The following is a 27539-nucleotide window of genomic DNA, read 5'->3' as shown; positions in this document are numbered from 1 at the left end:
CATCCGGCATCAGGTGGACTGTGGCCCCATCAAACTCTAAAATGCCCACTTGCCATGCCCGCTGGAGGATTTCCTCTTTAAGGTTATAGAAATGTAGACGGCACAGCACATCTCTGGGTTTATCAGAAGTTGTAAATTGGGGACCCAGGGTCCTGTGGACTCTGTCAATGACAATGTCCGTCTCAGGGGGTCGATCCAGGTATCTATTAAAGATGGAAGTCACCTTGGCGCGAAGCGCGCCCTGGTCAAACGACTCCGGGATCCCCCTAAGTCTGATGTTCTGTCGCCGACTGCGATTCTCCAAGTCGTCCAGAAGCAGCTGTAGATTGGTAACCTGATCAGTCAGATCTGTATTGGAGGATTGTAAAGCCTGGACAGCTTGGGATGTGGTCCCACATTCCTGAGTCACAGCAGTGACCTTGGCATCCAGATCTGTGACCTCTTGTTTGAGGCTCATCACCTCCCCCCTCAAAGCTGTCTCGACCCTATTAGCCAGGGATTCAAAGTCTGCTCTTGTGGGGAGTTGCTGGAGGAATGCTCATCTAGCTTGGTCTGACTGTGGGGTTGAAAGGGGCATGCTGGGTTCACAGGCAGTCATAAGAGTACTCACTGCGTGGTGTGGAGCAGGCATCTGGGTCAAGCAGGCAGGGAGAGAGGCTTGAGTGTGCACTGCAGAGGAGAAAGCGGCTGGTGAGCCTGAGAGATCCACCCCCCTCGAGTTCTCTTCCTCATCCAAGCCCAGGGAGAGCGATTTCGGCAGGCACGGAGACAGGTCACTCGGTGGAGAGAAAGGGGGCAATTGATGGTCGTCCTCCTGTATGTCCCTCCGGTCCGCCGCTGCATCGATCCGTGGCTGCGGTAAGGAAGCAGGGCACGCCGGCGCCATCTTGGCTTTGCGTCGGGCGTGGAGGCCGCGGGCTGAAGCGGTCGCAGGAAGCGATCCATAGTGCGAAACACCCCCCGCTGTGTGTCTCGGAATGTCAGGGGAATCCAGTGTGTGGTGTCGGCGGCAGGTAAGGCTGGTACTGCTGCTTTAGTAGGCTGATAGGAAGCCACTGACCGGGAGCTCTGACAAGAAGCGTTTTCACGCGGCCATGCTTAAACGCCCCCTGGGATGAGGTTTTGATGTTGGTGTGCTGTGCCTCTTTTTCGCCACACATAGTGTTTTGTGTTTCTTCCAAACAACTCAACTTTGGTTTCATCTGTCCACAGAATATTTTGCCAGTACTGCTGTGGAACATCCAGGTGCTCTTGTGCAAACTTGCAGCAATGTTTTGTTTGGACAGCAGTGGCTTCCTCTGTGGTATCCTCCCATGAAATCCATTCTTGTTTATTGTTTTACGTATTGTAGATTTGCTAACAGGGATGTTAGCATTTGCCAGTGACTTTTGTAAGTCTTTAGCTGACACTCTAGGATTCCTCTTCACCTCATTGAGCAGTCTGCGCTGTGCTCTTGCAGTCATCTTTACAGGACGGCCACTCCTAGGGAGAGTAGCAGCAGTGCTGAACTTTCTCCATTCATAAACAATTTGTCTTCCCGTGGACTGATGAACAGCAAGGCTTTTGGAGATACTTTTATAACCCTTTCCAGCTTTATGCAAGTCAACAATTCTTAATCTTAGGTCTTCTGGAAGCTCTTTTGTGCGAGGCATCATTCACATCAGGCAATGCTTCTTGTGAAAAGCAAACCCAGAGCTGGTGTGTGTTTTTATAGGGCAGGGCAGCTGTAACCAACACCTCCAATCTCATCTCATTGATTGGACTCCAGTTGGCTGACATCTCACTCCAATTAGCTCTTGGAGATGTCATTAGTCTAGGGCAGTGGTCCTCAATTCCGATCCTCAGGGCCCACTAACAGGCCAGATTTTAAGTATTACCTTGGGGAGATGCAGACTAGAATACTGCAATCACTGAGCAGCAAATGAGATGACCTGTGATATAATTTAGTTATCTTGCAAACCTGACCTGTTAGTGGGCCCCGAGGACCGGAGTTGAGGACCACTGGTCTAGGGCACAGGTGTCAAACACAAGGCCCGCGGGCCGAATCCGGCCCTCTCAGCCATTTCATGTGGCCCTCAAACCTCTCTTGCAGCTGCAGCAATCTCCTTGTTTTTTCCCCTACCTTGTCTCAGCAGTCGATGGTAGAAAGAAGGACTGAACTCCTCCAGGTCCTGCACTTTTCTGTGCAGGTGCGGAGAGAGGCTTGTCTCTGCCCCCTCCCTATCCCAGCAATCGCTGGCAGAGAAGAGGACAGAACTCCTACAGTACCCCCTCGATCTCCATATTCCCTGGTCCCAGCAGCTGACTCCAGTCACTGTGGTCCTCCTCCAGACCCTGTACTTTCTGCTTCCTAGCTTCACCCCTAGCTTCTTCCTGAAAGCAGCACAAGATAAGGGGGGTGCACTGTGATGTAAGGGAGGGTAGGGGACTCTTGACTTCTGATGGTGAGGAGGGACTCTTGACATCTGATGTAATGGGGGAGGTGGGGAGTGCTCTGGACATCTAGTTTTACAGACACAACCGGCCCTTTGAGGGCAACCATAATGCTGATGCGGCCCGTGATAAAATTGATATTTGACACCCCTGGTCTAGGGGTTCACATACTTTTTCCACCTGCACTGTGAATGTTTACATGGTGTGTTCAATAAAAACATGGCGGCAACATTTCATTCTTTGTGTGTTATTAGTTTAAGCAGACTGTGATTGTCTATTGTTGTGATTTAGATTATGATCAGATCACATTTTATGACCAATTTGTGCAGAAATCCTTATCATTCCAAAGGGTTCACATACTTTTTCTTGCAGCTGTATATATATATATATATATATATATATATATATGTGTATGTAAGCATACAAAGGAGAAAAGAAAACCAGCTGTGCGTCAAAAGCTCATTGTGCTTATATTGGGGTCAACCCCGTGTATTCATGCCTTTATTTGTATCCCTATTGTTTTTATTGTGTATTTAACCACTTTAACTTTGCTCACATTGCTGCTACTGCAGCAATGTGGCTCGTTATCGTCCAGCGACGTAGACCTACGTCGCTGGACTCCGCCCCTTGTGGGCGGCGCGCACCCGCAGTGTTCAGTCGCCGCTGCTCTTCCCTGATCGTCGGGGAATCTTGTTTGGAGATCCGCCTGCTTGTGTAAACAGAGCGGGCGGATCTCCTAAGTGACAGGCAGGGACAGATACCATGGTTCAGCATAGCTGAACATCCGATCTGTCCCTGTGTCACTCAGTCACCTTCCCCCACACGTTAGTAAGCACCAGGCATACATTAACCCCTCCCTCTCCAATAAAATTAACCCCTTCCCTGCCAGTGTCATTTTTACAGTAACAGTGCATATATATATATAGCACTGATTACTGCAGTAATGTCACTGGTACCCCAAAAAGTGTCAAAAATGTCAGTCAAGGGTCCGATCTGTCCGCCGCAATGTCGCAGTCCCGCAAAAAAAATAAAAAACGCAGATCGCCGCCATTACGCGTTTCAAAAAAAAAAAAAAACACCAAAAATGACAGAAATCTTTCCCTTAGTAAACGCAATAACTTTTGCGCAAACCAATCAAAATACGCTTATTGTGATTTTTTTTTACCAAACATAGGTAGCAGAAAACAAATTGGCCAAAAATTTAAAAAAATTTAGATTTTTACATTTTTTTGGGGGGGGGGGGGGGGGGGGGGATTTCATATAAAAAAAATGTGAAAAATATTGTTATTTTTTCAAAATAAACGCTCTTTTTTTGTTTATAGCGCAAAAAGTAAAAATCGCACAGGTGATCAAATACCACCAAAAGAAAGCTCTGTTTGTGGGAAAAAAAGGACGTAAATTTTGTTTGGATACGGCATCGCACGACCGTGCAATTGTCAGTTAAAATGGCGCAGCGCCGAATCGCAAAAAGTGGCCCGGACGTAAGACAGCAAAATCCTCCGGTGGTAAAGTGGTTAATGATCCTTTATTGAGGTGTTTTATAGTTTTTTGTATGAATAAAACTTACCATTTTTTTTTTTTATATAGTGCCACTTTTCTCTCATAATTATATTCCATTCTTATATTTGGGTATCGCATAGTCCCAATTTGCCCATTGTGGATTTTCCATTACCTCTCAAGGGATAGATACCACCTTTGATTATGATTTTTTGATCTTGGAACTAAAGCCCCGTACACACGTACCGATCGTGGGCATACAAACGTTCGTCTTTTGTCCCCGGGCTGTCGGTGTCTGTTGAAAAGTGCAAAGACTGCCCAAGAATTTTGTCCGCCGACTACAGCCGACTGCAGAAGTGATGTCATGTAATGGTTAACTTTCCCTGTGTTTTTTCTTTTCTGAGCATGCCCAGTCTTGCAAATCTGCGGTCTGTCGGCCGAATTCTGTACTGACTGGCGAACAATCGTCCATTCTGGTGTCGGCATACAAAAATTTAAATGCTTGCAAGAAAGACTCTTGTCCGCAGAATGTGCGCAGACAGCTGTCGGAGGCACCATACTAACAAGCGTACAATCGGCAGATCTTTCGTCCGCCGACGTTTGTATGCCGACGATCGGTACGTGTGCACGGGCCTTTAGCGGTCTTGAATCCTATGTAAACTACATGCGGTGTCCTGCACCCCATCAGTGTGAAACCAGCCTAAAAGGACAGAGGAGGATGGAGTTGGGCTGGAGGATGAGGAGTTCCTGGAGGACGGTCACCATCCACACACATCTTCCAAGTTACAGGACGATGGATGCCGCTAAAAAAATAATTTTTTTACCTAAGAACAGAAAAGTGGATTTTGTTGCTGAAAGTAAAAATCAAACACTGATGACGTTCAGCAACGGGATTCCATTTTTTTATTTTATGAAGCAGTAAAAATCAACAGTTGATATGTTCCCGTGTATATAAATCTGAACCCCCCCGCCCAATAAAAATCATCAATCTGCATGACTTGACGCCAGCTCTCTCTCATACTCGGCCTCCACAAAACGATATAATTCCATTGTTGTCTTGGCGTCCTCCACGGAAGAGTGGCCGCATTTGCCATTCTGCAAAGGAAGGAAAGAAAGGAATGATTACCTGTTGATCCCGCCATTTCTCTCATTATGACAATTTCCTGTTTCAGGCTGAATTTGCTGCTTTTGTAAAGAGCCGATTCCCCCTCCCCTCCCCTCCCCCAGCGACGTTGGCACCTTAGAAAAGCTCCTTATTCTGTATATCTCAGTGGCGCTCTGTTCTCTCACATTTCTAAGATCTAATTTCATCCTCCACAATCAGTGCCGGGACAGGGTCATCTTACATCCAGGGGGAAGATGCCTAAAAAACCGCACCCCCCCACTCTAAGATCTTTAAACATTGTGTGTCAGGAGAATCCCCTCCCTAAAAAGACTCAGAGTTCTTCAACCTCTGCAGCAATGCTGGCAGCACTCATACGTCTATTTCCCAAAAACAACCTCTGGATATGACGCTGAGCACGTGCACTCAACTTCTGTGGTCGACCATGGCGAGGCCTGTTCTGAGTGGAACCTGTCCTGGTAAACTGCTGTATGGTCTTGGCCACCGTGCTGCAGCTCAGTTTCAGGGTCTTGGCAATCTTCTTATAGCCTAGGCTATCTTTATGTAGAGCAACAATTCTTTTTTTCTGATCCTCAAAGAGTTCTTTGCCATGAGGTGCCATGTTGAACTTCCAGTGACCAGTATGAGAGAGTGAGAGCGATAACACCAAATTTAACACACCTACTCCCCATTCACACCAGAAATCTTGTAACACTAATGAGTCACATGACACCGGGGAGGGAAAATGGCTAATTGGGTCCAATTTGGACATTGTCACTTAGGGGTGTACTCTCTTTTGTTGCCAGCGGTTTAGACATTAATGGCTGTGTGTTGAGTTATTTTGAGGGGACAGCAAATTTACACTGTTATACAAGCTGTACACTCACTACTTTACATTGTAGCAAAGTGTCATTTCTTCAGTGTTGTCACATGAAATGATAGAAAAAAATATTTACAAAAATGTGAAGGGTGTACTCACTTTTGTGAGATACTGTACATCATTACGTTGATACCGGGTTAATGGCTGCATCTAGATGCCATAACCCCGCCCCCTGTAATTTTTTTCCCTTAGGTTGCCGACTTTCCGATAAAAGTAAACCCAGCAGCGGATTAGCCACGGGATCACTTTTAGAAGCTGTGGAAGATGTGCACCCCCCCCCCTCCCCCTTCCCGGGTGTTTCCCGAAGTTACCAATCACTGAGCCCGGGAACCATCCGGCATCGGCAGTGTTTTCCTATAGAGAAGAGTGATGGCAAGATGGGCACCTCTCGTTTCTTTGCCCTTTGGAGGGCAGTTCTCAGGCCATGTAAACATACAGCAAAAAAGGGTAGAGGAGAGATTTGGGGTCTTTTGGAGGACCCATCATTCTGTAATTTTTTTTTTAAATTATTCTATTTTTTTATTGTTCTACTAGACATATTATTCTACTAGACATTAAGCCCGTTAAATTAACGGGCGCTAGAACATATGTAGCGTCCCTGTTGCCCTAGCAACATCGGGGACACGCGCAGAGCTGACCGAGCGGCTCTCGCGCACCCACCGCGTGCCCACGCACACCCGCCGCTTCAACATTTTCGCCCGGCCGCCCGAAGTCTCTGCGCTCCAAGTCCCAACGGCTGTCCGTGGGGCACATGCGCAGTAGCGCAATCCCACGGACACAGGGACTGGACGCAGAGACACTTGTACTTTATATAGTAAGATACAATGGGGGGGAGGGGGGGTGACCTGTCTGTGTAATGGGGGGGGTCTCCATGGTGACGGAGAGGTGAAGTTGTGTCGGGCCGCTCACCTGTGCCCTAACTGACTGAAGTAGGGAGGGGCGAAGGCGCCCGCCGCTTCAACATTTTTGCCCGGCCGGCCGAAGTCTCTGCGCTCTAAGTCCCAACGGCTGTCCGTGGGGCACATGCGCAGTAGCGCAATCCCACGGACACAGGGACTGGACGCAGAGACACTTTATATAGTAAGATTTTTTTAATTTTAACACTGTCTCTTGAAATAAAAAATGTTTTAATCACTTTTATTGCTATTGCAAGGGATAGCAAAAATGTGATCAAATTTTTTTTTATTTCAAGGGACAGTGTAATAATTAAAAAAAAAATAGAACAATAAAAAAAAAAAAAAAAATGTAAGTGTCCCCCGCCCCTGTGTGCTCACACGCAGTAGTGAACGCATACGTAAGTAACATCTACCTATGTAAATGGTGTATTTATCTTTCCTTGTCCCCCAACCGTGATTTAGCCTAACCTTCCCTTCCCCTAAAACAGATCTATACTTACTTCAATCCAACAGCCATGGCTCCTCTGTTTATATTCAATGCCACAAGGCTCACTGTATTGGCTGCGCCTGGGCATTCGTACCCCATAGATCAGACATCGCCCCCATAATGCACAGACATAGCCAGGACAGTAAACAAACAGCAGAACCACGGGCGTGGGTCAAGGTAAGTATGCATGAATGGAGGAGGAGGAGGGTGGGTTAGAGTAGCTCAATACACAAAAAAGAAAAAAAGTGTACTTTGTTTGAAAGTGTACTTATCCTGTAACCGCTTCCGGACCGCCCACCGCAGTTTTACTGCGGCCCTCCTGCGTGAAACGAGGCAGAACTATGTTGGTCGCGCGCCTGTAGCTAAGGGGCGAGCGCGCGCCGGAGCGCTCCCACCCCCACTCGGCAGCGGGGACACCGATGCACGGAGCAGGCGGCTCCGATTGCCGCCTGACACCCGTGATCGCTCCCCGCTGAGAGAGAAGGACGTCTGATGTTGTAAACACAGCAGACCGTTCTTCTCCCTGAAATGATCACAGAGCGCCTGTGATCCTTCTATATAGGCTCACAGGTCTCTATGATCATTTCAAAAGCCACACCCCCCCCCCCCCAGTTAGAATCACTCCCCTAGGTTCACATTTAACCCCTTGATCACCCACAGTGTTAACCCCTTCCCTGCCAGTGTCATTATTACAGTAGCAGTGCACATTTTTAGCACTGTAGTAATGTCTCTGGTCCCCCCAAAAGTGTAAAAAATGTCAGTTAGGGGTCCAATCTGTTCCCCGTAATGTTGCAGTCCCGCAAAAAAGAAAATCGCAGATCGCCGTCAAAAAAAAAAAATGACAAATCTTTCCCCTAGTTGGAGACGTGATAACTTTTGCGCAAACCAATCAAAATACGCTTATTGCGACTTTTTTTTTTTTACCAAAAATATGTAGCAGAAAACAAATTGGCCTAAAAGGATGAAAAAATTTTGATTTTTAATTTTTTTTTATTAGGAATGTTATATAGCAGAATGTGAAAAATATTGTTTTTTTTCTTTTTTTTTTTCCAGAATTGTTGCTATTTTTTTGTTTATAGCACAAAACATAAAAATCGCAGAGGTGATCAAATACCACCAAAAGAAAGCTCTATGTGTGGGGAAAAAAAGGACATCAATTTTATTTAGCTACAACGCCGCACGACCGCGCAATTGTCCGTTAAAATAACGCAGTGCCGAATTGCAAAATAGGACCTGGTCATTAAAAATGGATTTTTGTAAAATCTTACCATAAAATCCTTTTCTCTTAGCTCATTGATAGACGTAGTCCTCGGTGATTCAACACCCTCGGGTTATGCTGCCCTCTACAGGAGTAGGACTAGACAGGAAAGAAAACGTTCTGGCCACACCCTAGGGGAAGTCCCAGAGGGTATATCCTCTCACTTCCTGCTCTAGCAAATCAGTTATGTCACAAAGCAGTGTTTAGAGAATTTAACCCAACCCAACTCAAAAACAGAGGGGCGGGTACTACGTCTGTCAATGAGCTAAGAGAAAAGGATTTTACGGTAAGATTTTACAAAAATCCATTTTTCTCTATCGCTAATTGACAGACGTAGTCCTCGGTGATTCAACACCCTCGGGACGTCCCAGAGCAGTACCACAAATGAGGGGTGGGAAAATGGAAATCAAATCCAATCTAGAAGGCCTAACCGGTGCCAACTAGAAGTTTACAATGCTCATCCTCAATGATGAGACTCAACAGAAATTTTTCAACAGAAAAAAACCCCCGAGGTAGACCACCGGTCTCCTCAAATTGCGGCCTGCAAAACCTTGCGGCCAAATGAGGCATCCGCCGATGCCATCACATCAATCTTATAAAATTTTGTAAAGGTATGTACCGACGACCAGGTGGCCGCCTTACATACCTGGACCACCGACGCCTGATGGCGATAGACCCAGGAAGTACTGAGCGCTCGAGTGAAGTGCGCCTTAACAGGGAACGGAGGATTCCGACCCTTAATAGAATAAGCCTGTACCACCGTCTGACTGATCTATGTAGATATGGTCGCGGCAGACACAGGCAACCCCCTTCACGGGCTATCCGTGATCACAAAAAGTGAGTCCGTCTTACGAAAACCACTTTAGGAAGGAAGGATGGATTCGGAAAAAGAACCACCTTATCCCTATGAACCACCAGATCTGGGGAACGACAGGATAATGCGGCCAGTTCTGACACCCTGCGTACAGAAGTAATGGCCACCAAGAAGGCCACCTTCTGGGATAATGTAAGCAAGGGAATCTCCCTAATATCTTCAAAAGAGAAGTTTCTGAAGAACCGACCACACTAAATTAAGATCCCAGGCGGTAAGGGTGCGCGCACTGGCGGAGCCAGATGTCGCACCCCCTGGATGAAATTCCGCACCAAGGAATGGTTAGCCAAAGGTTTCTTGAAAGAAGATTGCTAACGCCGAATACCTGACCCTTGATCGTGCTCAAGGATAGTTTCTGCTCAACCCCTTGTTGCAGACCGAATAGGTCTGTGGGGGAAATCCAATAGATTCACACCATGCAATATAAGACTTCCATGAGCTGGAAGTCGCTTTCCTTGCTTTAATTGGAGGTAGGAATAACTGAAGCTGACACTCCCTTGTCCTTCAGTACCTGGGTCTCAATGGCCAGGCCATTAAGCCAGCGACTGTAAAGCAAGATGGAAGATCGTTTCCTGAGACCGCAAATCCTCCCTGAGAGGAAGTCTCCAAGGAGCGTCCGCGACTAGCCTCACCAAGTCGGCGTACCAGGCTCGACGAGGTCAGTCCGGAATTTCCAGAATAACTGGAATTCCCTCCACCTCTATCCTGCGAAGAAGTTCCCGCAGCAACTTGAGAGGATGGAAGGCATGCCGTAGCTGATACTGCTCCCACGGGGCGATCAGCGTTTCTGCTGCGTCCGCTAGAGGATCGCGGCGCGAGCTACAAACCTCCGCACCTTCCTGTTAAGCCAAGGTGCCAACAGATCCACATCCGGGATGTCCCAATGAAGGGACAGCTAGTGAAAAACCTCTGGATGAAGAGGCCATATGCGATTGGATCCGAATCGGGCTGCTCTAGAGCTACTCGATCCAGTAAATCAGACAAAATCTGATCGCTCTCAGTTCCGATACCCTTATTGGTAATCTGGATACTATCGGAAGAAATGACTTCCCCTGGTTGAGCATCGGAGACTTCCTGGTCTGCTCGCTCAACCGGATCCGATTGTCCAGGGAATCGGAATTCTGATTCCATTAAAAAAGAACCTCCTTCAGGAGAATTCGGGTATGAGACTGGGTATACGGTACTGCCTCTAAGAAGGCCACCATCAGACCCAGCCAATTGACGGACAGCAACATCCGAATCGTTGACTGAACCTTCTGGAGTTTCTCCGCAAGGAGAAACTCTCTTGCCCAGGATGTATCCAACCTTAGGCCCAGATAGTTCAGTCTCCTGGTGGGAACCAGGGATGATCTTTGGGAAAGCGAAAAAACGCTGATGTCCTGCGATGATGGGGATATAAAGATAGGCCTCCTAAATGTCTATGGACGCCAGGAAATCCCCCTGATGCAGGGAGGCCACCACTGTACGGATGGACTCTATTTCTTCCCAAGTCCAGATTTGGACGCACCTTGCCCTCTTTCCTGGGCATTGTGAATAGGTTCGAATAGAACCCCTGAAACCGTTCAATGTTAGAAGGGAAGAATCGCGCCGGTGGAAGTGATCGAAACTCGATCCTGTGTCCTCCAGAAGCCGGTGAAGACAACCCCCCCACCCCAGAGATGGGTAGGGGCGCATCAGGCTGTATCTTCAGGCTTGGCTGAGCCGGACTTTTTGTTTAGCCGACCAGCGCCCTTTGAAACCCCTCTAAAGAGGCTTTGGAGGGTTTCGCCTTATCGCCCGCCCTCGCGGAACGAACAACTCTTTATGAGCAGAAAAGGAAGGTCCTCGTTAGTTACGAGGTCCTTTTATCCTAACAGTCTGTGGCAAGACAGCAGGTGGTACCGTCTATCCTATAAAGAGGAATTCCTCAAACGGATAGTGCCTAGCCATGCGTTTGGAAATAACAGGGGTTCGTTTCAAAACGACCCCATTTGGGTAAAGGAAAATCCTTCGCCCTTTTGGTAGTCTAACAAGTACCAAAAAGGAATCTCAGTCTCAGCTACCTCTGCCGGTGTAACCTCAAGACTAAAGGTTTCCCAGACGGACACAACTAGTGCATCCACCACTCTTGTGCTATGGTGGAGGCAGAAACGTGCTCCTCACTGCTGAGGAGATATTACCTGAGACAACAGCCCCCTAAGAGGGACCTGCAACTGCATTGACCAGCTCCGAATCCGTATCTGAAGTATCTGATAAACAATAGGGGTAGGCGGGGGTCGCTTCTTTACCCCAGTCCCTGCCAGGCCACCTCCACCCGGGATACCAAAGACTCCAAAACTGCCGATAATGCATTAAAAACAAGTGGGGTACTGGAGGGTCCTGCGGCCACCTTGAGGGGATCAGGTGGGGATACCTATGAGGCAGGGTCAATGATTATACAAGACACTTGCCAGCGACAAAAAATGACAAAGTAAAAAACGTTTTTTTTTTGTGTCCCCCAGTCGCAACAGCGCCCCTCAGTGTTACCTGCCTTTTTGGACCCCACAGAGAGAGAGAGAGAGAGAGAGAGAGAGAGAGACCCCAAGGCTCATCCCTGATGCACAGAAGTTTTCATCAGCTTGCTCAGAGCGTGTCTTGTTACAGACAGGAAGTCTTTGGCCCTATTTCCTGGGTAAAGGAGGCGGCTCCGCCCCTTAACACGCCTGCCGGCGCCTCCCCCTGGCTCCATGAGGTGTTTGAGTCACCTCAAACATGGCCGCCCCCATGCTGGAGACACGAGGCTACACCAAAATGGCGGCCTCGTGCGATCTACCAGACAATGGCGGCGGCCTGCACAGAATAGCGGCATGTCTGCAGAAGGATCTCGGCCTCACAACCCTTCACCCTCATGGTGGTCAGCGGTACCGGACCCTGGCGGGCCGTATGCGGTCCGTGGCCGTCGGGAGGCATCTGCTTAGCTGGAGGAATGATCTGGAATGCAGTATACAGGTCCCTCTCAAAAAATTAGCATATTGTGATAAAGTTCATTATTTTCTGTAATGTACTGATAAACATTAGACTTTCATATATTTTAGATTCATTACACACAACTGAAGTAGTGCAAGCCTTTTATTGTTTTAATATTGATGATTTTGGCATACAGCTCATGAAAAACCAAAATTCCTATCTCAAAACATTAGCATATCATGAAAAGGTTCTCTAAACGAGCTATTAACCGAATCATCTGAATCAACAAATTAACTCTAAACACCTGCAAAAGATTCCTGAGGCTTTTAAAAACTCCCAGCCTGGTTCATTACTCAAAACCACAATCATGGGTAAGACCGCCGACCTGACTGCTGTCCAGAAGGCCATCATTGACACCCTCAAGCAAGAGGGTAAGACACAGAAAGAAATTTCTGAACGAATAGGCTGTTCCCAGAGTGCTGTATCAAGGCACCTCAGTGGGAAGTCTGTGGGAAGGAAAAAGTGTGTCAGAAAACGCTGCACAACGAGAAGAGGTGACCGGACCCTGAGGAAGATTGTGGAGAAGGACCGATTCCAGACCTTGGGGGACCTGCGGAAGCAGTGGACTGAGTCTGGAGTAGAAACATCTAGAGCCACCGTGTACAGGCGTGTGCAGGAAATGGGCTACAGGTGCTGCATTCCCCAGGTCAAGCCACTTTTGAACCAGAAACAGCGGCAGAAGCGCCTGACCTGGGCTACAGAGAAGCAGCACTGGACTGTTGCTCAGTGGTCCAAAGTACTTTTTTAGGATGAAAGCAAATTTTGCATGTCATTCAGAAATCAAGGTGCCAGAGTCTGGAGGAAGACTGGGGAGAGGGAAATGCCAAAATGCCTGAAGTCCAGTGTCAAGTACCCACAGTCAGTGATGGTCTGGGGTGCCATGTCAGCTGCTGGTGTTGGTCCACTGTGTTTTATCAAGGGCAGGGTCAATGCAGCTAGCTATCAGGAGATTTTGGAGCACTTCATGCTTCCATCTGCTGAAAAGCTTTATGGAGATGAAGATTTCATTTTTCAGCACGACCTGGCACCTGCTCACAGTGCCAAAACCACTGGTAAATGGTTTACTGACCATGGTATTATTGGGCTGAATTGGCCTGCCAACTCTCCTGACCTGAACCCCATAGAGAATCTGTGGGATGTTGTGAAGAGAAAGTTGAGAGACGCAAGACCCAACACTCTGGATGAGCTCAAGGCCGCTATCGAAGCATCCTGGACCTCCATAACACCTCAGCAGTGCCACAGGCTGATTGCCTCCATGCCACGCCGCATTGAAGAAGTCATTTCTGCAAAAGGATTCCCGACCAAGTATTGAGTGCATAACTGAACATAATTATTTGAAGGTTGACTTTTTTTGTATTAAAAACACTTTTTTTTTATTGGTCGGATGAAATATGCTAATTTTTTTTGAGATAGGAATTTTGGTTTTTCATGCGCTGTATGCCAAAATCATCAATATTAAAACAATAAAAGGCTTGCACTACTTCAGTTGTGTGTAATGAATCTAAAATATATGAAAGTCCAATGTTTATCAGTACATTACAGAAAATAATCAACTTTATCACAATATGCTAATTTTTTGAGAGGGACCTGTACATGTATAGACATCGCCCTGTGGCTACTGACAGGTAGGATACCTTATACTATCACAGTAAAGTTCTAGTACTGCCACTGACTACAATCATTTTCACATTTTTACAATTAGATTGTCAGCTCCCAAACCAAGCCTCATGGCTTCTTGTACACAAAAATCACACTCAATTAGGGGGATCTGTGACATGTTATAGGATAGAGGGGAACCCATCCTTACCATTACAGAGAGGGGCCCGCGTTCACCACAAGACCCGTCAGGGGGAAAGGGGGAACATACTACTCACCATACCGGAACCAGGCGGGCGCCAACTCCTGACAGTACCCCTCTCCACAGAGGTAGGAGGGCTGTCGACCAATACGGACGCCGTGACTCATGGTCCTTGGCGTTTCAGCGAGACGTTTAACTCGCAGGGTCAGTCCCCTCCAGTGGGACTATGTCGCGGCCGACCCAGCGCGGAGCTATGGCCTGCACGCGCTCGTAGGCTGAACTGGGGTGGCCACTGGATCTCAACATCCAGCCCGTCTCCCAGTTCAGCTTTCTTGAAGATCTCACAGGAACACTGGAGAAAAAAAGCTGTCTAAAAAATCTTTTCTAAGAAAAAAATCCTGCCAGGACCGAAGATCCCAGCAAGGTATCTAGGTCCTTACTCCTAACTAGACAGAAAAAAAAATGATTTGCTAGAGCAGGAAGTGAGAGGATATACCCTCTGGGACTGCCCCTAGGGTGTGGCCAGAACGTTTTCTTTCCTGTCTAGTCCTACTCCTGTAGAGGGCAGCATAACCCGAGGGTGTTGAATCACCGAGGACTACGTCTGTCAATGAGCGATAGAGAAAGTGGAGTTCCACCCTAAATTTATACTTACCTCCATCTTCTCGCTCCGGGTCACCTGAAAAACAAATGGATAATCGCAATTTTTTAATTTTTTTTTACTTACCTTGTTTAGAAGATAATATACTTACCTTACTTCCTTCTTCCTCCCCTCGGCGGCCACGGCGATTCGTCACTTCCTGGCTTGCAATGATTCCTGGGAGCTGAACGTCATCGCTCCCAGGAATCAAGGTATGACGGCGCCTGCACCGGAACTGACGTCGGGGTCGGTGCAGGCGCCGTCATACCTTGCTAAACAGCTTCTGGGCATGCCCAGAAGCTGTGCAGGGATGACGCTGCGGCACCGGAAGTGACGGCGGGGCCGGTGCAGTGCATTGTGGGACCGAAGAAGACGGAAGAGGACGCAGAAGAGGATCGCGCTGGCTTCAAGCTGCCCACACCTGAGATGGCAGCGCTGGACAATACTTTTTCAAGGTAAGTATTTCTTCTAAAAGGTAAGTGCAACCCGGGACAGATCAGAGGCTATCCATTGTGGAATGTACTAGCCCTGACTGTCCCGGGGGATTTTTATTAAAAAAAGCTTTCCCAGGGTGGAACTCCGCTTTAAGGGGGGAAAATCCTTCCGGTCCAGAAGTGGTTAATGTTCCCAGAATCTTGGCACAACAGACATGAGAATTCGGGTAAATGTGTTACCTGGATGTCTTTCTGGAGAAGCTGTTTGGCCAGATGTTTTAGTGACGTTGTTTGCTTTTCTGGGACACCCGCCTTGCGGTTCAGCAATGGGATTTTGGACGTGTCTCGGGTCATCTCCTTGGCATGGAAGTATCCTAAGGCCTTGTAATCATTGTGGATGGCGTGACCGATCACCAACTTCCCTTGAAGGATCTTTAAGATCTGTAGAAGAACACAAAAATAATTCTGATATCATCCTACATACAAATAAATATCTAGAAGAGCTCCGGCCAATTACAAACGTGGGGGGGGGGGCGTCTATTCTATTGTAGTCAAAGGAATTGTGTTTCCCACGACTGCTGATCCTACAATGGGCTGATCAGGTTCCATTGCAAAATGTAAGGGATGCACCGATCCGACTTTTTTGGACCCGATACGGATATCTGGCGTTGTGAAATCACCGATACCGATACCGGAACCGATCCGGAGCTACACACAAAGCAAGTGGCTGCAGTACAGAGCAAAGCCGCTGCTTCATGTGTACGGCTCCTCCATTCACAGGCGGAGTGCATCTGATATCACTCCGCCTGTGAGCCGGACCCTAAACAGGAAATAGCGGCTCCCATCCCATACTACTACTGCACCTAGTAAGGGATGGCTGAGCCCTTACTAAGCAAAAACCAGATCGGCCAGTGGATCGGTCAATATTACCGATTAGGGCTGGGCGATATGGCTGAAAACTGTATCACGATATCAGTGTTTCATATCGGTCGATATCGATAATTATTGATATTTTTTATTACCCATTTAAAATAAGGACCCTAGGGTGAGAATGCAGGGCGGCGGGCATGGTACAGGAGAATGCAGGGCGACTGGCATGGTGCAGGAGAATGCAGGGCACTGGCATGGTGCAGGAGAATGCAGGGCACTGGCATGGTGCAGGAGAATGCAGGGCACTGGCATGGTGCAGGAGAATGCAGGGCACTGGCATGGTGCAGGAGAATGCAGGGCACTGGCATGGTGCAGGAGAATGCAGGGCACTGGCATGGTGCAGGAGAATGCAGGGCACTGGCATGGTGCAGGAGAATGCAGGGCACTGGCATGGTGCAGGAGAATGCAGGGCACTGGCATGGTGCAGGAGAATGCAGGGCACTGGCATGGTGCAGGAGAATGCAGGGTACTGGCATGGTGCAGGAGAATGCAGGGTACTGGCATGGTGCAGGAGAATGCAGGGTATTGGCATGGTACAAGAGGATCTGGGGTTGTGGGCATACTACAGGAGATGCAGTGCTGTGGGCCACGTCATTGCGCACGCGCCGCCGCCGCTCGGGAGAGGCCGGGAATAGCCGAAATTACACGAGCGGTGGCGGCGCGTGCGCAATGACGTGGCGGCGCCATTTTTAAAGCTTAAACCCGTCGGAGCGGACTTATCGTTCAAAGTCTTTTATTGCTATCGAAAATGTCACTATCGCGATACATATCGGTATCGTTTTATCGCCCAGCCCTATTACCGATCCCCCGATCCATCTAAAATGGCCATATCGGCGCCGATATCCGATCTGAATATCGGATCGGTGCATCCCTAGTAAAATGGGACCATGCTGACGTAAATATGACCTCCCGGGCAACCAAGACTTTTGGAAGGAATGGTCAGCAAACAAGAATAAGTTAAACCGGAGTTCCAGCCTGGAGGGAAAAAATTAAAAGTCAGCAGCTACAAATCCTGTAGCTGCTGACTTTTAATATTAGGACACTTACCTGTCCAAGGAGTCCGCGATGTCAGCACCCGAAGCCGACCCAGCCATTGGCTCCCAGTGCAGGCGCCGGTATCCCTACTAAGGAAAACATGAAGTGAAGTGATTTCTCGATGGTCCCGCTGTCTTCTTGGACCTCTGTGTGCCTCCCAGAAGGCAGCGGGGCGAGGGAGGAGGGGCAGCAAATGACATAAGTTGCCGCGGCGCCCCTACCTGGAAGTGGTTACCTCTTTTTGACATGTATCCGCGTCCCCCCCTGAAAGGGGCAATTTTTGATATCTTTTTTGCAGACATGTTAAAATCTACATTTTTTTGCTAAAAATTACTGTAAACCCCCCCCCCCAAAAGAAAAAAAAAATAAATACTGTAAACTCCCCCCCCCAAAAAAAAAAAAAAAAAAAAAAAAGAGAACATACAATTTTCTGGAAGCAGAGACCCCAGAGAATACAATCGTGGTCTTTGGAATTTTTTATATCGCACAATATTTTCACAGATATTTATCAAATGCATATTTTCAGTAATGTACACTAAATCACATTTTACAGTATTATACCCATTTTTTGGTAAAATATAAAAGATGGGGGATGTGTCAAGTGTATACCAAACATGTCAAGTCTTAGGCCCCTTTCACACAGGTGATCCGATCCGATCTCCCTGTCAGTTTTTCAGGTGGACCGGATCGGATGCCCCATGCATCCCTATGGGGCAGCAGATGTCAGAGGAGATATCTCCGCTCACACCCGCTGCTCTCCGATACGATCCATGAAATCCGGACGGATGGAAACACTAAACAAACTGAGTTGGGAGTGATCACTGCAGGTGGGGGGGGGGGTATTAAACAGTGGGACAGCCCCCATGGGTGTGTCTATGCAAATGCTTTTCTTCTTTTGACTAAGTCTTATGCCTAGCTACTCCTGAGGAGCGGAAGTCAATACCCAATAGTGATGACTTAGAGGTGGCGGCGACTGTCGGAGGACGTAAGAGAAACACTAATTTCCATCTGTCTGGAGGATCGGATTGGATGAGAACGGACAGGCGGTCCATTTTCTTTAGATCTCCCCATAGAGGACAGCAGGGCTCTGACAGCTCCATCTACGCACAGTGAGCGGAGACGGAGCGGTCATCCGCCTGCTCAGCAAGAATCGGCGGATCGATCCCCCCGCTGAGGAGAACGGACTCCGTGGGGCCTAAGTGAGGGCAGTTTAACCACCTAAGGACCGGGCCTTTTTCTGACACTTGCTTACAAGTTAAAATCAGTTTTTTTTTTTGCTAGAAAATTACTTGGAACCCAAACATTATATTTTTTAGCAGAGACCCTAGAGAATAAAATGGAGATCATAGTTTCTACTGTTAAAAAAAAAAATGGAGATCACTGCAATATTTTTTTATCACACCGTATTTGCCAAGCGGTTTTACAAATGCAATTTTTTTTGGAAAAAATACACTTTTTTGAATTGAAAAATAAGAAAACAGTAAAGGTATCCCAATTGTTTTCTATAAATGTGAAAGATAATGTTACACCAAGTAAATAGATATCCAACATGTCATGCTTCAAAATTGTGCACGTTCGCGGAATGGGGTGTATAACATTTTTTAGTCCTTTTTAACCACTTAAGCCCCGGAGGATTTGGCTGCTAAATGACCAGGGGGTATTTTGCGATTCGGCACTGCGTGACTTTAACGGACAATTGCGCGGTCTTGCGACGCTGTACCTAAACGAATTTGGCGTCCTTTTTTTCCCACAAACAGAGCTTTCTTTTGGTGGTATTTGATCACCTGTGCGATTTTTTGATCATGCGCTATAAACAAAAAAAGAGCGTAAATTTTGCAAAAAAAGCAATATTTTTCACATTTTTTTTATATGAAATTCCCCCCAAAAAAAAATGTAAAAATCAAAATTTTTTAACATTTTCGGCCAATTTTATGCTACATATGTTTGGTAAAATAAATTGCAAAAAGCGTATTTTGATTGGTTTGCGCAAAAGTTATTGCGTTTACTAACAAAGGGAAAGATTTTTGTCATTTTTGTTGTTTTTTTTTTTTAACGCGTAATGGCGGCGATCTGCGATTTTTTTTGCGGTACTGTGACATTGCGGCGGACAGATCGGACCCTTGACTGACATTTTTGACACTTTTGGGGTTACCAGTGACATTTCTACAGTAATCAGTGCTATATATATATGCACTGTTACTGTAAAAATACACTGGTAGTGAAGGGGTTAACTTTATTTGAGAGGGGGGGGCTGTGTGTGTCCCTAGGGGCGTGCTTTCTACTGTGATTGGCTGTGGCTTCAGCTGTATGCAGAGTGATCAACGGTTCTACATAGTAGACCCGTATGATCATCCTTCATACACCGGGGAGAATGACAGGCAGCTTGTTTACACAAGCTGCCTGCCTTTCTCCCTCTCCCCCAACGATCGCTGAGTGACCGGCGGACATCGGGTCCGCCGGTCACACGCGCGGGGGGGGGTCCGTGACCACGCGGGGGCGCGCGCTCGCTCCCTAGACCCTCACAAGAAAGCGACGTAGACCTACGTCAGTTTGCCTGTGAGGGGCTGACCGCCGACGTAGATAGTCGTGCGGCGGTCGGCAAGTGGTTAATATAAATATATATATATTTTTTTTAACACCTAATTTTTTTTTTTTTTTTTTTTGCTTTATTTCCATCACAAGGGGGCCAACAAGCCCTCTATATGATAGCATTAGGCAGGTGACAGGTATTCTTTATAGAGATATTGGAGGTCTATTGGACCCCCAAAGTCTCCCCTGACCTCCAATGTAGCTAATGAAGGATGGAAAGTGTTTGAACAGCTGCATCCTCAGCTACACATTATTCACAGGAAGGGTCAGGGAAGGGATATTCTCTGAGTTCCTCCTACTCTCACCATATGAGCAGTTCCCTTTGGGTGCCGCTGGCGGGAGTGCGCGCACTTTAACCACTTAAGCCCCGGAAGATTTTACCCCCTTCCTGACCAGGGGGTATTTTGCGATTCAGCACTGCGTGACTTTAACGGACAATTGCGCGGTCGTGCGACGCTGTACCTCAACGAATTTGGCGTCCTTTTTTTCCCCCACAAACAGAGCTTTCTTTTGGTGGTATTTGATCACCTGTGCGATTTTTTGATCATGCGCTATAAACAAAAAAAAAGCGTAAATTTTGCAAAAATAACAATATTTTTCACTTTTTTTTATATGAATTTCCCCCCCAAAAAATGTAAAAATCAAAATTTTTTTACATTTTTGGCCAATTTGTTTTCTGCTACATATATTTGGTAAAAAAAAAAAAAAATCACAATAAGCGTATTTTGATTGGTTTGCGCAAAAGTTATTGCGTTTACTAACTACAGGAAAGATTTTTGTAATTTTTTTTTTTTTAACGAGTAATGGCGGCGATCTGCGATTTTTTTTGCGGGACTGCGACATTGCGGCGGACAGATTGGACCCTTGACTGACATTTTTGACACTTTTGGGGGTACCAGTGACATTACTACAGTAATCAGTGCTATACATATGTACTGTTACTGTAAAAATGATACTGGGAGGGAAGGGGTTAAATTTATTGGAGAGGGAGGGGTTAAGTGTGTCCCCAGGGGTGTGTTTCTAACTGTCATGGATGTGGCTGTGTGTGTAACAGCACAGATCAACGGTCCTACATAGCAGGACCGTTAGATCAGTGCTTTTACACAGGGGAGAATGACAGACGGCTTTGTTTACATTAGCCGCCTGCCTTTCTCCCTTCACAGCCGACGATCGCGAGTGACCAGCGGACATCGGGTCCGCCGGTCACATGCGTGGGCTTCCTAGTGAACGAGCGGGGGGCAGGAGCGTGCCTCCGCGCTCGCCCCCTATGGGCTCCCAGGCTAGTGACGTACCGGTACGTCACTTTGTCTGGGAGGGGCTGACCGCCGCCGTATATAGTCGGGCGGCGGTCGGCAAGTGGTTAAGAGCACCATAAAACTAATTGGGCGGCTCTAGAGCCACCTGGATTACTTTCATTAAAAAGCCCTTCCTGTTCATGTGACTTAGTTAACCACTTAAGCCCCAGCCCTATTTCGGACACTTTTTGTTCACAAGTTAAAACCAGTATTTTTTCCTAGAAAACTACTTAGAACCCCCAAACATTATATATATTTTTTTAGCAAAAACTCTGGAGAATAAAATGTCGGTCATTGCAAAATCTTTTGTCACGCGGTATTTGCGCAGCGGTCTTTAAAACGCCATTTTTTTGGAAAAATTTTGAAAAAAATCACATTTCACTTCATTTAAAAAATACTAAACAGTAAAGTTAGCCCATTGTTTTTGTATATTGTGAAAGATGATGTCACGCCGAGTAAATAGATACCCAACATGTTACGGTTTAAAATTGCGCCCCCCCCCCCGTGGGATGGAGACAAACTACGGTCAATAGAGATCTCAATCTGCGACGCTTTAAATTTATTTAACGGTTACCAGTTTAGAGTTAGAGTGTAGCTCTTTATTTTAAATTATTGCCCACGCTCTGGCGATCGCGGCGATACCTCACATGTGGGGTTTGAACAGCGATTTCATTCGCAGTTCAACTTGCGTATACGGTTTTTTTTTTGTGCGCGAGCTAACGGTGACGGGGGCGGTTAAATTTTTTTTTTTTTTTTTTCCTATTTATTTTTTTTTAACTTTATTACAGTTTTTAAAAAAAAAAAAAAATCTGATCACTTTTATTGCTGTCACAAGCAATGTAAACATCCCTTGTGACACCAATATGTAGTGACAGGTACACTTTATGGAGGGATCGAGGGTCTAAAAGACCCCAAACCCCTCCACTACACTTCCCTGTATGCAAAGCGCCGAAAACGGCGTTTTTGCATACAGCCGTTTTTTAAATTTGCCGCCTTTTGCAGCACAGTAACCCGGAAGTGACGTCATGGACGCCACCTCCGGGTTACGTCATCGGAGACCCGATCGATGCCGTTTCCGGCATTCATCGGGACTCCATCCAGCCGGCGGACGTGCCGGCTGGGTGCTCGGGGCTCCCGGTGGGACGGGAGGCCCGGGCGAAGTCACGGAAGGCGGCGGGAGGGGGGGGGGGCGGGGACGGACGGACGTCCCCTCCCGCCCCCCCCCCCCCCGGGTAACGATCGAGTGGCTCCCGAGCCGCATCGGTCGTTACCGATGGATAGCCAACCGTCGGCTTCAAACCACGGTACCGGGATGATGTCTCTAGCTAGAGGCATCATCCCGGTATAAGCCCGCAAAGTTTACCGACGTAGCCCTACGTCGATATGCGGTAAGTGGTTAAAGGAGTTGTAAAGTCAGTAGGTTTTTTATCTTAATGTATTGTTTGCATTAACATAAAAAACCTTCTGTGTGCAGCAGCCCCCCCCCCCCCCCCCTCACACTTACTTGAGGTCCCTCTTGCTCCAGCGATGTTGTAGGAATGTCTCGGCCATCTGGGACTCCCCTCCTCATTGGCTGAGAGAGCAGCGTGGCACCATTGGCTCCTGTTGCTGTCAAAGTCAGTCAGTCAATGTGAATAGAAAGGGGGCCTCACTCCATGCTGTCCCCACTCTATACTGTCCCCACTTCATGGTGTACCCACTACACGCTGTCCCTCACTCCACGCTGTCCTCACTAGCATGGCCTGGGCCCCAGCTACATGTCTAAATAGATACACGGAGCTGTGACTTGGCTCGGTGCCCCCATAGCAAGCTGCTTGCTGTGGGGCTACCCAACAGCAGGGGGGGGGGGGGCAGGAAAGCTGAAGAGGGACCCAAGAAGAGGAGGATCCAGACTGCTCTGTGTGAGGTATGACACGTTTGTTATTTATACTTTACAATCACTTTAATCTTATTGCTTTACACTCCATACAATACGCCTGTCTGTATAAGCCTTAGACCCCTTTCACACCAGTGGACAGATTGGGGGCATTTTTCAGGTGGACCCGATTGGGCCATACATAGTTCTCCATGTAGCGGCAGATGTCAGCGGAAATGTGCCTGCTGTCACCCGCTGGCATCCGCTCCGTTTAAAAACAGACGGATGGGGGTACATTTGCCATCTGTCCAGTGGATCGGATTGGATGAAAGTTGGAAAGAAACAGACAGGCAGTAACAGCGGGAGCCAGTCCGTGGGACCGGCGGCCGCGATCGCTGCCGGCCTCCCGCAATTGTCAAGGAGACTGACAGAACAGCCGTCTGCCTATGTAAACAATAAGTAATAAGTCTTACCTGTAGGTAAAATAAAGGTTTAGGAGATATTCACCCTGCATGCAGCTGCTGACACCAGCGGCGCATGCGCCATATCTTGTCGGACCGTCAGAGCTCCTTGCCGGAAAGAGAAATCCCCGCGCGCATGCGTCATCGCGGCTCCGGCCACTCACAGCACCGAAGCCGCCGAGCCCAGAAGGGACGCGGAGGGAACATGTCTGCTCCCTCAGCGGTGTCCGGGCGACCGTGTCGGGGCTTCGTTCTAAGGTAAGTATTTCATAATGTGCTAGTATGACATGCAGTCTAGAACATTATGCCATTGACCTGCAGGATTTTTTTTTGTTCTTGTTCTGTTGAGAATACAACCGCTTTAACTGTTTAATGACCGCCCGCTGCAGTTATACTGCGGCAGGCAGCCGCTCCTGCGTGAACTGACGTAGGTATACGTCGGTTGCATGCCTGCAGCTAGGGGGCGAGCGCGCAGCCCCCGCCCCCACTCGTCAGCGGGGACTCAGATGCACGGAGAGGCGGCTCCAATTGCCGCCTGACACCTGCGATCGCTCCCAGCTGAGAGAGAAGAACAGGCAGCTGTTGTAAACACAGCCGACCGTTCTTCTCCCTGGAATGATCACAGAGACCATGTGATCCTTCTATATAGGAACACAGGTCTCTGATAATTTCACAAGTCCCTCCCCCATACAGTTAGAAACACGCCCCAAGGTACACATTTAACCCCTTTATCACTTACTGAGCTAAGGGGCGAGCGTGCGCCGGAGCGCTCCCACCCCCACTCGGCAGCGGGGACACCGATGCACGGAGCAGGCGGCTCCGATTGCCACCTGACACCCGTGATCGCTCCCCGCTGAGAGAGAAGGACGATCGGCTGTTGTAAACACAGCTGACCGTTCTTCTCCCTGGAATGATCACAGAGCGCCTGTGATCCTTCTATATAGGCTCACAGGTCTCTATGATCATTTCAAAAGCCACACCCCCCCCCCCCCCCCCCCAGTTAGAATCACTCCCCTAGGTTCACATTTAACCCCTTGATCACCCACAGTGTTAACCCCTTCCCTGCCAGTGTAATTATTACAGTAACAGTGCATATTTTAGCACTGATTACTGTATTAATATCAGTGGTCCCCCCCAAAATTGTCAAAAATGTCAGTTAGGGGTCCGGTCTGTCCGCCGCAATGTCGCAGTCCCACAAAAAAAAAAATAAAATAAAAAAAAAAAAAAAAAAAAAAAAAATCGCAGATCGCCGCCATTACTAGCAAAAAAAAAAAAAAACCATAAAAATGACATAAATCTTTCCCCTAGTTTGTAGACGCGATGACTTTTGCGCAAACCAATCAAAATACGCTTTTTGCGATTTTTTTTTACCAAACAAGCAGAACACAAATTGGCCGAAAATGTTAAAAAAATTTAGATTTTTACATTTTTTTTTTTGGGAATTTCATATAAAAAAAATGTGAAAAATATTGTTTATTTTTGCAAAATTGACGCTCTTTTTTTGTTTGTAGCGCAAAAAGTAAAAATCGCACAGGTTAGAAACACGCCCCTAGGGACACACTTAACCCCTCCCTCTCCAATAAAGTTAACCCCTTCCCTCCCAGTATCATTTTGTACAGTAACAGTGCATATATATAGCACTGATTACTGTAGTAATGTCACTGGTACCCCCAAAAGTGTCAAAAATGTCAGTCAAGGGTCCAATCTGTCCGCCGCAATGTCGCAGTCCCGCAAAAAAAAAAAAATCGCAGATCGCCGCCATTACTCGTTTAAAAAAAAACAATTACAAAAATCTTTCCTGTAGTTAGTAAACGCAATAACTTTTGCGCAAACCAATCAAAATACGCTGTGATTTTTTTTTTTTACCAAAAATATGTAGCAGAAAACAAATTGGCCAAAAATGTAAAAAAATTTTGATTTTTACATTTTTTGGGGGGAATTTCATATAAAAAAATTTGAAAAATATTGTTTATTTTTGCAAAATTGTCGCTCTTTTTTTGTTTATAGCGCAAAAAGTAAAAATCGCACAGGTGATCAAATACCACCAAAAGAAAGCCCTGTTTGTGGGGAAAAAAAGGACGTCAAATTCGTTTAGGTACAGCGTCGCCCGACCGCGCAATTGTCCGTTAAAGTCACGCAGTGCCGAATTGCAAAATAGGCCCTGGTCAGGAAGGGGGTAAAATCTTCCGGAGCTTAAGTGGTTAATATCACTCTAAGCGCCGGTAACTTTTTTTTTTTTTTTTAAATCTGAATAACAAACAGAATCCCCGGCTGACTTTCAGTAACCGGCGGCTTCTCACCTCTTTTTGTGCGGCAGAGAATGGAATGGCGTTGACTAAGTGTTCCCTCCGTATTCCGCTCCATCTTGTCCTGTAATCTGTGACGGGATCGGCTGGTTTGATGTACTGATCGTACATCACGTCCCCGTTATAACTGACGATGCTGCACCGGGCCAGGGCACCGATGCTTCCTTTCAGCCCTGTGCCCACCATCTCACAGTCTATGGCCACTATTTTGTAGCTGGGGGTGGAATAGACCGAGGGGATTCCGCTGTCATACTCGCTGATCTGGTGAAGAGAAGGTGTAGGTGGCCGGTGACCAGTCTCAGCCGGTTTGGAAGAACAGTGGCCCTTGGAAGTTGTAAACGTTGCACTGCGAGAATGATTAGCGCCGGAGCCAATGCCGACGGTCAGAGTGCCGGACTGGTGCGGGGCGCCCGTGGTGGCCGTCCCGGAGGGGGGCAGCTGCTGGTTGGGACAGAAGAAGTTGTTATGTGGTCTCTCAGTCCGGTGCTGCCCATTGTGTTTGCTGTGGGCCCCGGAATTCGCTGGCTGCTCCTTTTCATTTTTGGGGTTCTTTTGGCGCCACTGCTTCTGCTTCAGGAAACGTCTTCTTTTCAAATACTTTCTCCTTTTAAGAGAAAGAGAACGCTTACGCTTCTTGCTGTTCCGGGGTTCAGAGCATCCACTGGACGGTCCGCCCGACATGTCCAAGTTTAAAATCATCTCCGCCATGATGGGTTATACTGCCGCCGCCTCTGAGGTAGGAAGGTGGATAGTCCGGAGATCAGCGATTGGTAAAATAAAATGAGGAGCTGAGCGTGGAGGACGCTTCATCACCTAGGAGAGAAAAAATTATAATGTGAGGTAGAGCTGCACGATTAATCGTTAAATTGCGATCTCGATTGACCCCCCCTGACGATCGTAAGCATATATATATATATATATATATATATATATATATATATACACAGTGGGTACGGAAAGTTTTCAGACCCCCTTAAATTTTTCACTCTTTGTTATATTGCAGCCATTTGCTAAAATCATTTAAGTTCATTCTTCTTCCTCATGAATGTACACATAGCACCCCATACTGACAGAAAAACACAGAATTGTTGACATTGTTGCAGATTTATTAAAAAAGAAAAACTGAAATATCACATGGTCCTAAGTATTCAGACCCTTTGCTGTGACACTCATATATTTAACTCAGGTGCTTTCCATTTCTTCTGATCATCCTTGAGATGGTTCTACACCTTCATTTGAGTCCAGCTGTGTTTGATTATACTGATTGGACTTGATTAGGAAAGCCACACACCTGTCTATATAAGACCTTCCAGATCACAATGCATGTCAGAGCAAATGAGAATCATGAGGTCAAAGGAACTGCCTGAAGAGCTCAGAGACAGAATTGTGGCAAGGCACAGATCTGGCCAAGGTTACAAAAATATTTCTGCTGCACTTAAGGTTCCTAAGAGCACAGTGGCCTCCATAATCCTCAAATGGAAGACGTTTGGGACGACCAGAACCCTTCCTAGAACTGGCCGTCCGGCCAAACTGAGCTATCGGGGGAGAAGAGCCTTGGTGAGAGAGGTAAAGAAGAACCCAAAGATCACTGTGGCTGAGCTCCAGAGATGCAGTCAGGAGATGGGAGAAAGTTGTAGAAAGTCAACCATCACTGCAGCCCTCCACCAGTCGGGGCTTTATGGCAGAGTGGCCCGACGGAAACCTCTCCTCAGTGTAAGACACATGAAAGCCCGCATGGAGTTTGCTAAAAAACACCTGAAGGACTCCAAGATGGTGAGAAATAAGAT

The 27539-nt window shown here is 47.3% G+C and overlaps 2 protein-coding genes across 3 annotated transcripts in view; both read right to left on the bottom strand.

Annotated features, from left to right (window-relative positions):
• LOC309556118 (uncharacterized protein) overlaps positions 1–27539 on the bottom strand; it is a 57543-nt gene that overhangs the window by 27450 nt on the left and 2554 nt on the right. The window lies entirely within an intron of this gene.
• On the bottom strand, positions 4907–26460 carry LOC309556591 (interferon-stimulated 20 kDa exonuclease-like 2; the record flags this gene model as incomplete). Its single annotated transcript, XM_082259031.1, has 3 exons — positions 4907–5025; positions 15522–15722; positions 25747–26460. The coding sequence occupies 3 exons, from the start codon at positions 26458–26460 to the stop codon at positions 4915–4917; spliced, it is 1026 nt and encodes a 341-aa protein (XP_082115157.1). The 3' UTR covers positions 4907–4914.

Source organism: Pelophylax lessonae, assembly GCF_965119305.1.
Source record: "Pelophylax lessonae genome assembly, chromosome: 5".
NCBI lineage: Eukaryota > Metazoa > Chordata > Amphibia > Anura > Ranidae > Pelophylax > Pelophylax lessonae.
This window is presented reverse-complemented; position numbering and strand designations above follow the sequence as displayed.